The sequence below is a fragment of the Pongo abelii genome, chromosome 1 (genome assembly GCF_028885655.2).
Source record: "Pongo abelii isolate AG06213 chromosome 1, NHGRI_mPonAbe1-v2.0_pri, whole genome shotgun sequence".
Taxonomy (NCBI): domain Eukaryota; kingdom Metazoa; phylum Chordata; class Mammalia; order Primates; family Hominidae; genus Pongo; species Pongo abelii.
The window spans coordinates 66,333,459-66,347,785 of record NC_071985.2 but is presented as its reverse complement, the minus strand read 5'-3'; the positions used below and the strand labels follow the sequence as shown (position 1 = coordinate 66,347,785).

At 37.1% G+C, this 14,327-nt stretch overlaps 1 protein-coding gene across 17 annotated transcripts in view; it reads left to right on the top strand.

The window, feature by feature from the left end:
- The window catches only part of SMG7 (SMG7 nonsense mediated mRNA decay factor), an 82,844-nt gene that overhangs the window by 20,393 nt on the left and 48,124 nt on the right, over positions 1–14,327 (top strand). For 6 of the 17 annotated variants that reach the window (XM_054524381.1, XM_054524351.1, XM_054524358.2 and 3 more), the window contains 2 exons: positions 9,419–9,555; positions 10,541–10,679. The exons of 8 other annotated variants lie outside the window; for them this stretch is intronic. In XM_054524381.1, coding sequence (XP_054380356.1) covers positions 10,564–10,679 — 116 coding nt within the window. In that variant the 5' untranslated portion in view covers positions 9,419–9,555; positions 10,541–10,563. The remainder of the gene's footprint in view (positions 1–9,418; positions 9,556–10,540; positions 10,680–14,327) is intronic. 3 more of the 17 variants (XM_063726206.1, XM_063726229.1, XM_063726239.1) reach the window with 1 other exon arrangement.

The window sequence follows — 14,327 nt, the reverse complement described above, 5'->3', positions numbered from 1 at the left end:
CTGGATTGGTGTCTTGATCTATTTGTGCTGCTATAGTAAAATACCTAAGACTAGGTAATTTATAAGCAACAGAAATTTATTTCTCACAGATCCAGAGGCTGGGAAGTCCAGTATTAAGGTGCCAGCAGGTTCGGTGCTGGCAAGGGCCCAGTCTCTGCTTCCAAGATGACACCTTGTTGCTGCCTTCTCTACAGGGGACAAATGCTGTGTCCACATATGGCAGAAGGGATGGAAGGGCAAAAAATGCCCTACCTAATTCTCTCCAGCCCTTTCGTATGGCACTGATCTCATCCATGAAGGCAGAGTCCTCATAGTCTGATCACCTCCTAAAGGCATCACCTCTTAATACTGTTGTGTTGGGGATTAAGATTTAACATGAATTTTGGAGGAGGAGGCACAAGCAGTCATACCATATCAGGCAGTAAAAATTTACTCCTTAGTTTTCTTCTAGAAATAACTCTGTGATCCATTTTGGATTAATTTTTGTGTGACGTATATTATTGTTTGAGGTTAATTTTTTTCTAATTTTAAAATTTTCATCCAGTTGTTCCAGCATCACTTGTTGAGAAAATTGTTTTTCCTATTAAATTACTTTGATACCTTTGTCAAAAATATATTGGCTATACATGTAAAAACACACATACACGTATACATAAATGTAGAAATAGGTGAGCCTGTTTCTGACCTCTGTTCTGTCCTATTTCTCTGCATGGCTATCCTTTTACTACTATACTGTCTTGATGACCACAGCTCTCTAGTAAGTTTTGGAATCAGGTAATCTAAGTTCTCTATTTTTTGAGAATTGTTTTAGCTATTCTAGGTTTTTGCATTTCCAGATAAATTTTAAAATAGCCTGCCAGTTTCTAACAAACAATCTGCTTGGGTTCTGATTGCAATTGTATTATAACTATAGTTCAGTTTGGGGAGAATTATATAAATCCTTCTGAAGAATCAGCTTTTGTCTTTCACTTATTTTCTGTGTCTTTGTTTTCTGCTCTTCACTATTTCCTTCCTTCTACTTTATTTGGATTTAATATGCTGTTCTTTTTTTTATAGCTTCTTAGATGCTTAGGTAGATGCTTAGATCAAGGCTTTTAGACCTATTTTAACATAAGCATATAAAGCTATAAATGCCTCTCTAAGCACTGCTTTTATTGCATCCGACACGTTATATATGTTTCCATTTTCATTTGGCTTAAAATATTTCCAATTTCTCCTGTGATTTATTCTTTGACCTGTGATTATTTATTTTTTATTTTATTTTATTTGTTTTTAGAGACAAGATCTCACTCTGTTGCCTAGGTATTGTGCAGTGGTACAATCATAATTCACTGCGACTTCAAACTCTTAGGCTCAAGTGATCCTCCCACCTCAGCCTCCTGAGTAGCTAGGACTACAGGAATGCACTGCCACTGTTTCTGGCTAATTTTTACAAACTTTTTTGTAAAGATAGGGTTTTATTGTATTGCCCAGGTTGGTCTCAAACTCTTGGCCTCAAGCAATCCTCTGGCCTCAGCCTCCCAAAGTGTTGAGATTACAGGTATGAGCCACTACACCCAGCAACCTATGATTATTTAGAAATGTTTGATTCATTTCCAAATATTTGAGGAATTAGAGAACTTTATTCTTTAACTTAGACAACTAATTCTAGTTGTTTATATATATATTTTTTTAGTTTGTAGTTCTATGACTTTAATTCTTTTAAATTTCTGAGATTTGTTTTGTGGTTCAGCATATGTTCTATCTTGGTGAATGTGCCATGTGCACTTATAAAGAAGGTGTATTCTTTTGTTGGGTAAAATGTTCTGTAAATGCCATTGGGATCTGTTGGGTTATAACCTTAGTGTTGGTCTGACCTCACTGGTTTGTTTTGTTTGTTTGTTTTTTATTGAGACGGAGTCTTGCTCCGTCACCCAGGCTGGAGTGCAGTGGCGCAATCTCGGCTGATTGCAACTTCTGCCGCCCATGTTCAGGTGATTCTTGTGCCTTAACCTCCCAAGTACCTGGGACTGTAGGCACACGCCACCACACCTGGCTAATTTTTGTATTTTGAGTAGAGACGGGGTTTTGCTGTTGGCCAGGCTGTTCTCGAATGCCTGACCTCAGGTGATCTGCCTGCCTTGGCCTCCCAGAGTGCTGGGATTACAGGCGTGAGTCATAGCACCCAGCCACCTTACTGGTTTTCTGCCTACTTTTTGTTAGTTATTGAGAGAGTTTTGAAATCTCCAAATAATTATAGATTTGTCTGTTTCTCTTTTCTCTGTTTCTGTTTTTGTATTTTCTTTTTCGTTTGTTTGAAACGGGATCTTGCTGTGTTGCCCAGGCTGCAGTGCAGTGACACCATCATGGCTCACTGCAGTCTCAATCACCTGGGCTCAAGCAATCCTCCCACCTCAGCCTCCTGAGCAGCTGGGACTACAGGCATACACCACCATGCCTGCCTAATGTCTTCTATTGTTTTATGAACTGTCTTACTCTTTTTTAAATTGCTCTAGTATTTACATTATGCACCTTTATATTATATAATTTTATGTGTAATATAAAATGTTACAACAGTATAGTACTTTTCATTTTCCTTTCCTTTTGTTTGTACTACTATTGTCAAACAGCTTCTATATTTGTTCTAAGTTTCAAAATATAGGGGACTTTTTTGGTTTTTATTTTTTTCTTAAAACAATAAATTGACTTTTAAATAAGTTTTAAAACAAAGAGAAAAAAGTTATTTTATATTTACTCATATATTTACTATTTCTGGCACTTGTCATCTCTTTGTTTAGTTCAAGGCTTCCATCTGGTATCATTTTCTTCCAGCCCAAAGAGTTTCCTTTTTAATATTCCTTATGGTATTGATCTGTTGGCATCAAATTTCCTCAGCTCTTATGTTTCTAAAAAAAATGTATTTTTTTACCTTTGGTTTTAAAGAATATTTTTGCTGGATATAAAATTATAGATTGGCATTTTTTCCCTAGTATTTTAAAGATGTTATTCTGTTATCTTCTGGCTTGTCTTTTTTCTGATAAGAACTTAGCTAGTCCTCGTTCTTTTTTTTTTTTTTTTTTTTGAGATAGTGTCTTGCTCTGTTGCCCAGGCTGGAGTGCAGTGGTGCAATCTCGGCTCACCACAACCTTGGGTGTCTCGCTCTGTTGCCCAGGCTGGAGTGCAGTGGTGCAATCTCAGCTCACCACAGCCTTGCCTCCCGGGTTCAAGCGATTCTCCTGCCTCAGCCTCCCGAGCAGCTGGGACTACAGACGCACGCCACCATGCCCAGCTAATTTTGGTATTTTTAGTAGAGACAGGGTTTCACTATGTTGGCCAGGCTGGTCTCAAACTCCTGACCTCGTGATACACCCACCTCAGCCTCCCAAAGTGCTGGGATTACAGGCGTGAGCCACCGTGCTCAGCCTCTTATTTTAATCCTTCTTAGGTAATATATATATATTTTTTTCTCTCCTTCTTTTATCATTGTTTTTCAACGATTTGATTAAAATGCCTTTGTGTGGTTTTCTTTTGTGTTTAAATGCTTGTAATTGAGCTTCTTAGATTTATAGGCTTATAATTTTCATCAAATTTGGATCCTGCAATTGCCATTGAAGTCTGTATGTTCATTTCTCATGTATAATTCATGTGAGAAAATATGGTAAACCTGTGTTATCTGGTAATTGTCTCATTAATAAAAAATTTCTAAAATTAGGATTTTTGTTTTACATTATGTTGAGGAGGAAGAGAGAGTGAGGAAAACAACTAGAGAGAACTCTTGGGAAAGAACTTACGCTAGAAGCTAAAACCAGGAGGATTTCTTGAAGAGTTCTTTATCAGATTTAAGGGAAGTAGGATGTGGGTGTGTCTTATGCTGTTCAAAAAGGCAAACTGGGCCAAGCGAGGTGGCTCACGCCCGTAATCCCAGCACTTTGGGAGGCCAAGTCGGGCAGATCATGAGGTCAGGAGTTCGAGACTAGCCTGGACAACATGGGGAAACCCATCTCTACTAAAAATACAAAAATTAGCCGAGTGTGGTGGTGCGTGCCTGTAATCCCAGCTACTCGGGAGGCTAAGACAAGAGAATCGCTTGAACCCAGGAGGCAGAGGTTGCAGTGAGCCCAGATTGTGCCACTGTGCTCCAGCCTAGGTGATGCGCAAGACCTTTTCTCAAGGAAAAAAAAAAAAAAGCAAACTGAATAAATCATAAGCAATGAGATATTTACACTTTAGCTTTTAATATATGAACTGTTGAAAATTGAGGCCTGTCATGCATTGTAAAATAATGAGCAGAAAAAGTTTAGGCTCCAGAATTCTGGTACTGTGCCTGGATTTGAATTCCAGTCCTAGCACTTAACCATCTTTGTGGCGTTGGGCAAGTTTCCTAAAATCTCTAGGTGTTTCTTTAATCATAAAATTGGAAAAATGGTTATAATCTCAGGTTGTCATGAAAACTAAACCCAGGATGGCTTATGTTCTTCACTTGTCATTTAGTAGATCCCCAATAATTATTAGTTATCTTTCCTTCTTTATATATTAACTTTTTATTCTTTCATTCAGGGACTTTTTTTCCTTTTAAATATATGCAATAGTTAAACAAGTCCCTATGGCCCTCATGAGACTTTATTTACCCATTATGTTTCTCTATTGGATCTTTTCTATGTTGTTGTTTATCCCATCCTATTAAAAAACATATTATATATTCCATCTTAAAAACCCTTTTGACCTTCACATCTCTCTGTAGCTACTGCCTCTTGCTTTTCCCAGACTGTGTTGTCTAAATTCAATTTTAACTTCAGTTCCTATCCTCTTATAACAAGATCCTCAGTGACTTCCACATTACTAAATCCAGTGATTAGTTCTCAGGCCTCATTTTACTTTATTTTTCAGGAGCATTTATTGATTCTGCCCTCTTTTCTTGAAGCTTTTTCGTTATTTGGCTTCTGGGACACTTTGTTTGACAAATTTACCTCCTACTTCTCTGGCCACTGGTTCTCAATCTGTTTACTATTTGTTTCCTTCTCAGTCTAGCTGGGAGTGTCCAGTGTTTTGGCTTCCCTGGGTCACATTGGAAAAAGAAGAATTGTCTTGGGCCACACATAAAATACGCTAACACTAATGATAGCTGATGAGCTTTAAAAAATTGCAAAAAAATCTCAGAATGTTTTAAGAAAGTTTGTGAATTTGTGTTGGGCCGCAGTTAAAGCTGTCCTAGGCTGCATGTGGTCTGTGGGCCATGGGTTGGACAGTCTTAGTCTAGCCCTTAAATATTGGAGTTTCTCAGACTTGTTACTCTTAACACTCCCTTGGTAATGTCATCCCGTCTTACGGGCTTTAACGAATATCTGTATGCTGATGACTCCCAGATGATATCTGTACTCCCATTCTTCTCTGACCCCTTTAACAAAACTCTTTAAGAAACTACCAGTTAATTACATTCATGTCATACCTTTGCTTAAAATGTCCAAAAATTTTGCTTGGTGGTTTCCCATATCTCAGATTATCTAGATCAAGTTAAGTCTGACCTGCATAGTCCAAAACAACTTCGCTCAAATGTCTGGGCCCTCAACTGGAATGACTGTGATAGCTAAGAAAACTGGGTCTCTCTTCCCAAGTAATCTGTCATCCTCAGCTTCATAGTGTTTTGATGGTGTTCCAAAAGGGCAAGCCCAAATGTGCCAGTGCTTACAAAGTCTCAGTGTCACATTTACTGAAGTCCAGTTGGCCAAAGTAAGTCACATGACCAAACCCAGGGTTGATAGGAGTTCCAGGGGTGCAAATGCCAAGAGGTGTGTGATTCATTGGGGGCAGTTAATAATGTAACACAGGTTTTATATAATCTGCATCTGGTTTAATTTGTTAAATTATTTTTTATTTATTTTATGTATTTATTTATTTTGAGATGGAGTCTTGCTCTGTGGCCCAGGCTGGAGTGCAGTGGTGCGATCTCGGCTCACTGCAACCTCTGCCTCCCCGGTTCAAGCGATTCTCCTGCCTCAGCCTCCGGAGTAGCTTGGGATTATAGGCGGCCGCCACTGTGCCCGGCTAATTTTTTTCTTTTTAGTAGAGAGGGAGGTTTCACCATCTTGGCCAGGCTGGTCTAGAACTCCTGACCTCATGATCCCACCTGCCTCGGCCTCCCAAAGTGCTGGGATTACAGGCGTGAGCCACCGCGTCCGGCCAAAATTATTTTATTATTATACAGCACCCATTTATTTGCTCAGGAAAATAATCAAGAAAAAGAACTGTCTAGATAATTAAATTGTCATCTGGAAGTATGGGCTAAATAATGGCTCTTGTGAGAATATCAAGTTTGACTTTTGAGTATCTTTTGTTTTTCAGTTTCAGAGAGTACCTGGAAGTAGAAAATGTACTTTGTACCACAATAATTTATAGAATATTTTATTTAGTTAAATCAGACAGTATCTTAAATATTGTTGCTAGTTGAGTTAATTAACTTGTCCATCTTTCATGTTATCTACCTGTTCCAAGTTAGAAAGTTGAACTTTATTTCTCCCTAATCTAAAATTACATGGAGCTTTACATTTTATAAAGCACTGTTTCAGCTGAGTGCAGTGGCTCATACCTGTAATCCCAGCACTTTGAGAGGCCGAGGCGGGAGGATCTTGAGCCTAGGAGTTCAAGATCAGCCTGGGCAACATGACAAAACTCTGTCTCTACTGCAGATACAAAAATTAGCCAGCTGTGGTGGCACGTGCCTCTAGTTGCAGCTACTTGGGTGGCTAAAGCAGGAGCCTAGGAGGTTGAGGCTGCAGTAAGTCATGATTGCACTACTGCATTCCAGCCTGGGCAATAGAGTTTAAAACAAAAAACAAAAAACACTGTTTCTTTTTCCAACCTAATTTTTGTTCACGGTCACCTGTCAAAGGATATGGTTACACTCTTGTTTTCTTTTTCCTTTAAAGCAGCTTTAGGTTTACAGAAAAATTGTGAGAAAGGTATAGAGATTTCCCATATCCGCCTTGCTCACACACATGAATAGCCTCCCCTATTATGAGCATCCCCCACCGGAGTGGTACATTTGTTATAACTGATGAACTTACGTTGACACATCGTATTCGCCCGAAGTTCATTTTACATTATAGTTCACTCTTGGTGTTGTACACTCTGTGGGTTTGGACCAGTGTGTAATGACATGTATCCACCATTGTATAGTACAGAGTATTTTCACTGCCCTAAAAATCCTCTTTGCTCCACCTGTTCATTCCCCCTCTCTTCCCCTCCAACTCCTGACAACCACTGATCTTTTTACTATCTCCATGGTTCTTGCCTTTTCCGGAATGTCATATGGTTGGAATCCTATGGTATATAGTCATTTTAGATTGTAACATGCATTTAAGTTTCCTTCATGTCTTTTCATGGTTTGATAGCTCATTTCTTTTTAGTGTGAAATAATAATCTGTTGTCTGGATGTACCATAGATTATTTACCCTTTCCCCTACTGAAGGATATCTTGGTTGCTTCAGTAGGTGAATGGATAAATTAGTTTTCAGTGATTATAAATAAAGCCGATATGATATTCATGTGCAGGTTTTTGTGTAGACATCAGTTTTCAGCTCAATTGAATAAATACTTAGAGGTCATATGGTAAGATTATGTTTAGCTTTGTGAGTAACTGCTAAACTCTTCCAAAGTGACTGTACTATTTTGCATTCCCAACAGCAGTGAATGAGAGTTCCCGATGCTCCACATTCTCATTCGCATTTGGTTTTGTAATTGTTCTGGATTTCGACTATTCTAATAGTGTAGTAGTAGATCATTATTGTTTTAACTTGCATTTCCCTGAGACGTTTTATGTGGAGCATCTTTTCACATGCTTATTTGCCATCTGTATATCTTCTTTGGCAAGCAAGGTGTCTGTTAAGTTTTTGGCTCATTTTTTAATCGAGTTGCTTGTTTTCTTATTGTTCGAGTTCTTTGTATATTTCAGATAAGTCATTTATGAAATGCGTGTTTTACATACTTTCTTCCACTCTGTGGCTTGTCTTGTTCTCTTGACAGCCTGTTTTCTCCATATTAACTCCTTGTACTTTGTCTTGTAATGTTGTCCCTTTGTCAGTTTTTTCATATTACCGTTTCCAAATAAATTTGGTGTGCCGTTACTTACATTAACACTACTTTTAATTCTAGTATCTACTCATATTTTTGCTTTCATTTTGGTATCCTTCTTGTTTGGAATTCTGTTAACCTTTTATCTGTATGTGCAAGCATCTGATTACTTTGTTATGTCTTTTAAGGTGGTCTTATCTGACCATTTATATATTGAGATACTAATTTTAATCTGTTTATTATTTCAAGAAGGTATAGGGGTTGTTGCAAAAAAAGGACTATTTTTAAAAAGGCATTGGGTTCATTGCTTTGGAAAGCATTGTTTTGGCATACCTTGTTTAATGTAAAAATTGAGATGAGGGGAAATAGCTTTCCTGTTGTTTATGGCTTAACCTACTTTGCTTGTTTCATTCATTTGGGTTGTGAGCTTATGTTCTGTTTGAAGTTTTCGATTTTATATTTTGCAGAAATATTTAATGTTCTGTATATATTATATAGATTCCACTACGATGAAAACAAAATGTGAATTTCAGAGAGCCAAGTAAATGATTATGTATTTCTCTGATTGACTGTATAAAATGGTAGGTTTTCTTAAGAAAAAGTATGTTATTCCTGGTTCTCAGATGGAAAACCTTTCAGATTGTTTTTGGTGAAGACTTTTAAAACTATTGTCAGGTTTGAGAAACCTTGAGTTTTTAGGATCTTTACCTTTTATTGAGAAACTGTTTAGTCCAAATTAACCTGAATTTATTTGAGCAACTTGTATGCCATGCACTATGTGAGGCACTACATATGCATAATTGAATAGGACAGTCTCTAGTGAAGGAAATGTGTACACAAATAACTTTATTGTAGTCCTGTGAGTCCAATAATAGATGTGGGCATTAAGATGCACTGGGAGTACTCAGCCAAACTAAGACCTGCTTTTAGGAATTACTGAGTTTAAAATACAAGAATGGGTTAACCAAACAAGGAGGGAAGTGGGAGGGCATTCTAGGATGAGTGAAAAAGCATGAATAAGGATACTGAGGGGCAAAACAACAAGAAATTAAAAGTAATTCAGGTTTATTGGATCACAAAGTGTAAAGTGAAAAGCTGTGGCACTTTATATGCTATGCTGAGGAACTTGAGTTTTATCATATTTTCTCTCATTCTTTTCCACTAAAGTGCGACTAAAGTCACAGGAGATTGAATACATGCTTTGGAAGTATGGCAGCAAAGTGCGCATAGACCTGCCGCATATTTGAAATTTCTCCTAAGACATATTTTATTGTGAAGAATTATGAAAAATGTTCTATTCTAGAATTGATTAGTGTGAGTTCTTAAGTTCCTAATTTATAGACTGAGGATAATAATAGCATTTACCTTTTAGGATTGCTGGGAGGAGTAATAACTATAAAATGATAATGACAATAATGGCCAACATTTTTTGAGGGCTTACTTACCAAGGAACAGTCCTAAGTGCTTTACTTCTGTTACCTCATTTAATCCTCAAAACACCTCAATGAGGTAGGTATTTTACTATCTCCATCTTATTTCTAACAAAACTGGGGCACAGAGAAGTAATTCACCTAAGGTTACACAGCTAGTGAGTGGCAGAGCTTGGTTTGAATCTAGGCAGTTTGCATATAAGACATTCTTACTATATTATACTCCCATTTTATGATATCATGCATATAGAATATTTAGCTTTATATCTGGCACGTACTAATTATAAACGTAAGCAATTATCAGTAGCAATAATAATAACTTACTTTGTCCAGATCTTTGAGTTAAATTGAAGTCCCCAAGAAATTGTGCTGTTTTTCTTGTGACTTGATTTACACCTGACATACCACTGGGGTGCAGAAAGTGTGACTCCCAAAGCCATGCTTTTAACCACTGCCGCCTCCTTCCTTGTTGGTCTGTCTCTACATTAGATTTTAAATCCATGGCAGGGACCATATCGATTTTTTTCATCATGGTACACTTAGTCCTTAACACTGTATCTATGATATAAAAATGACCAAATTTGTACAGTAAATGAGAATCGAAAAACGTGACATTTTCAACTGATCTTAGCATTATTCATACTACCTATAATTGTGTTTTAATTGTTTTACATATTTTTTACATAATTGTTTTGTTTTACATATTTTTTCTTCAGTAAGGAGTCCATCTGCTTCCGTGTTCTACAGGGCATTCTCACCCTGGTCTTAAAAGAGCCCTGCTTGGTAACCGGTATCTGTTTGTCCTGTAGTGATCACTCAGTTTTCAGACAGTGAGGAACATTAGAATAACATTTTGGTCTATAACTAGAATCTGTTAGAAATATATGAGACAGAATTTTTAAATGTTTGTTCTAAGAAACATTAAACAAAAAAAGAAAAAGGCTTTGACATTTTTCCTTTACCTTTCACATTAAGTCATTTCAAATAAAGATAAAATAATTTTCTTAATAGGGGTTCTCTGTTATTGTGGGTTAACTCATATTTTCCTCCTCTCCTCTATCTAGAATGTCTTAAACCATTCTACCTTATGAGAAATTGGATGTTCTTGCAGATAGTCATTGTGGGAGAAAACGTTTCATTTAAGTCCCAGATGAGGACCGAAAACTTGAAATCAGAGGAGCATCTGAAATCAAGTAATATTAGGTAGGATGAAAATTACAAGGGATTTCTACATGTTTTTATTCCTTTTGGAGATGTGTATTATTCATACTCTGTGAATACTAATAAAATTAGAAACTTCCTGAAGCATTTGATTTTGGCCAGGATCGGGATGGGGCATGCTAAAATTTTATTATTTATGTGACTTCATGAGAACCTTGGCTTATGTTTACTTTGTCTTGAGCGTTTTTATCTTGTGGTCCAAGGAAGCTTTTAAAAATTTTACTGAAGTAAATTTTTAAAAATTTTGTTTTATATGAGGTCTCTGAATATTTATGATAAACATAGGGACACGTGATTTATACATCATCCTTTAGAATGAAAGTTTCTGTGGTTTTTTTTACATACTTAGTAAATCATGTGAGTGCAGGTAACATCAGCTTGCAGTTCTGTATGTCAGCATGGATGCAATCAAGCCTCCCAAGTGCCTGTAGAAATAGGTGTGTGATAGTATGCTAGAGAAGCTCTCTTGTACATGTGAATTAGTAACTATTGCTACAGCAGCTTATAATGACAGAAAATGCAAAGATGCTTGATCTCAAAGATGCAGCTTTTAACTGAGAGATGATAGTTGCCTCTGCGAGAGTGATACCTCTAGCCTGGCCATTTCAGAAGGCCTTAAATATGTTTATGAGCTCTGGGGTTTGGAACTAGATTGCAAGGGTGGAACCCAAGCTCTGCCATTTCCTAGTTATGTGACCTTGGGCAAGTTATTTAACCACTCTGTGCATCTATTTCCTCATCATCAAAATGGGCATAATATTATTACTTACCTGATAGAATTGTTGTGAGAATCAAAGATTTAGTAATATATGAAAGCTAAGACCTGGCAAATAATAAGTGATTAAACTATATTATTGTTTGACTACTGGTTAATTCTTAACAGATGAGTTTAGTCTGTTATCAGTTAGTGTGTATTTCTATGGTTTATAATTGTCTTGATATATCAGGTCCAATTTTAAAAATGTATTTGTTAAATAACATAATCAGAACTAATGTTTGGAGAAAAACAAAAAAAAATAACATCCTGACTCAATTATTTTGTAATTTTTATGTATCTGCCTCTGGTTTTATTTTCTATTTATACTAAGAACATAGTCTTCATGACATCTAAACTGTTTTTCTTTTGTCACTTGTGGTGGTAGAGGACCTATGGTTTTTTACTACAACTTTGAAATGTCTTTTTCAACCCAATGTGCCCCTTCAAAAGGGATCTCATGAAGCAGTGAGGGGAGGGAGGGACACCTGACTAGCCAGTCAGTAACCAGATTAGCAAAAGTAATTTGGTGGTTATTGAACTATTCATGTCACAATCAGATTAGCCCTCCTTATTCAAATGATCATTTAGGTTCTTTTATATAACTTACTTGTCTTATTTATTCCTCATAGCAACTTTGAAAAGTAGTTTGTATCCTCGTTTTATGGCTAAGCAAACAGTCTTCTTAAAAGCTCCAAGATAGCACTACTAATTTGTAGGAAAGCCCAAATTCAGACCTGAGCCTTTTTGCTTTATATTATTTTCCATTACATAAAACTGCCTCCCGTATGGTTCATATTTTATCACTCAGTAATTCAACAAATTCAACAATTTTTAGTGAACAGCTGCCATGGGCCGAGGCATTATTCTAGTTGTTATGGCCCTCATCTTTTCCAACACTCCCAGTGGCTCATCTTTTTAGTTGTATTCTAGGCATATGTCTATCCTTGCACTCACTTTTATTGTATTGAAATTATGTACATGCCTTTGTATCTGTCACCTTACCTAGAGTTCCTTAAAAGTAGGTATCTACCAGTGTTATCATTTTGACTATTTAGAGTAAAAAAAAAAACACTTATTTTAATTTGTACTTACTGGTAGTATTTCCTTTTTTGAATTATCAGTTTGGTCTTCTGCCGATTTTTTCTGTTGATATCTTGATTGAATGATTGATTGATTGATTTTGAGACCGAGTCTTGCTCTTGTTGCCCAGGTTGTAGTACAATGGTGTGATCTCAGCTCACTGCAACCTCCACCTCCCAGGTTCAAGCGATTCTCCTGCTTCAGCCTCCCAGGTAGCTGGGATTACAGGCACCTGTCACCATGCCCAGCTAATTTTTGTATTTTTAGTAGAGACAGTTTCACCATGTTGGCCAGGCTGGTCTCAAACTCCTGACCTCCCGTGATCTGCCTGCCTCGGCCTCCCAAAAGTGCTGGGATTACAGGCGTGAGCCATAGCACCTGGCCAATATATTTTTGTATTAATTTTTCAATTTTGTCTAGTCCACATGGCTCTTAACACTTTCTCTGCATTCTTTTCTTTGTCATTTTGTAATTATCCCAAATATTTACCATTCTCCTCAGCTTATCCCCCTCTTACTTTCAGAAACAGATTGGATCTACCTTATCTCTGAAATTGAGGAAATACAGCTGTAAATTCTCTTGACATCTCCCTACCCCCAGTATTTCCTAACACATTTTCTATGTTCTAACACATTTCTATTTAACCTTACCAACCTCCAATTTTATCCTGACTCTTTTTCAAGGCCAGTCCTCTTCCTGTCTTAATAATATCATTCTTATTTCCTTCTATCTCTTCCAGAACAGTGCTGTCAGTTTTATTTTCTGCTATTTTTTTATTTTTTATATTTTGTATTTCTCCTTCTTCAACCTATTCATTTCTTCCACCTTCTTTCCTTTATTCTAAACACTCTCAAGTGTCTCCCATTGGGAGGAAAAAAAAAAAAAAAAAAAGAAGAAACTTCTGTTTAGCCATGGCCTCTGTCTCTTTACACAGCCCAGCATCCTAAGAGTTGACGTAAACTTCTCCCTCTTATTTGTTCCTCAACCTCCTGCATCCTGATACAATCTTTTCTCTGGCAAGGCTATCATTGACCCTTATTTCACCAAATCTGACACACTTTCCAGTCCTTATCTATCTCATAGTACTTTTCTGCTGCCTGTGTATTGATGACTACTCTTCCTTTTTGTTCTCTTATTTTCTATACTCCACTCTTCCCTTGCTGTCATACTATTCACCAACTTCTTCTTGGTGTTCTTCATGGAGTGTCTTTCATCTACCCTTTAAAAATGAAAACAGAGAACTAGCTCCACCCTTCTGAGTTTGTGGGCAGTTACATTTACTCTCATGGTTTAACTGCCATCAGTGTACTGATCACATCAGTGCTATATCCCTAGTCTCAAGTCTCCCCTGTGCTTGATACTTATCTCTGAATGCCTGCTTACGCATTCATTAATTCAACAAATTGAACACATTTTTAGTGAACAGCTGCCACGGTCAAGGCATTATTGTAGCTGTTATGGGTATAGCCCTGAACACTATCTTTTTTGGATTCTCTACCTTCTCATATACCCAGCTGGCCAAACTAACAATCTGGGAGTGACAGACTCTTTCCTCTGCTTTATCTTCCTTTCTTTTGGCTTAACTTACCAGGTATTTTTTGAATCTGGGTTTTTCCATTCATCTGTATTACCACTTCCTTACTTCAGTCTTATATCTGTAGTAATCTTTCTAAAATGTAAATCTGACAATGCTATGCTCTTGCTTTAAATTCAGCACTGGTTTCCTATTAAAGGACAGAATCTGAACTCCAAGGCATGTCGTGCAAGGCCTCTCACAATTTGCTCTGTCTGGA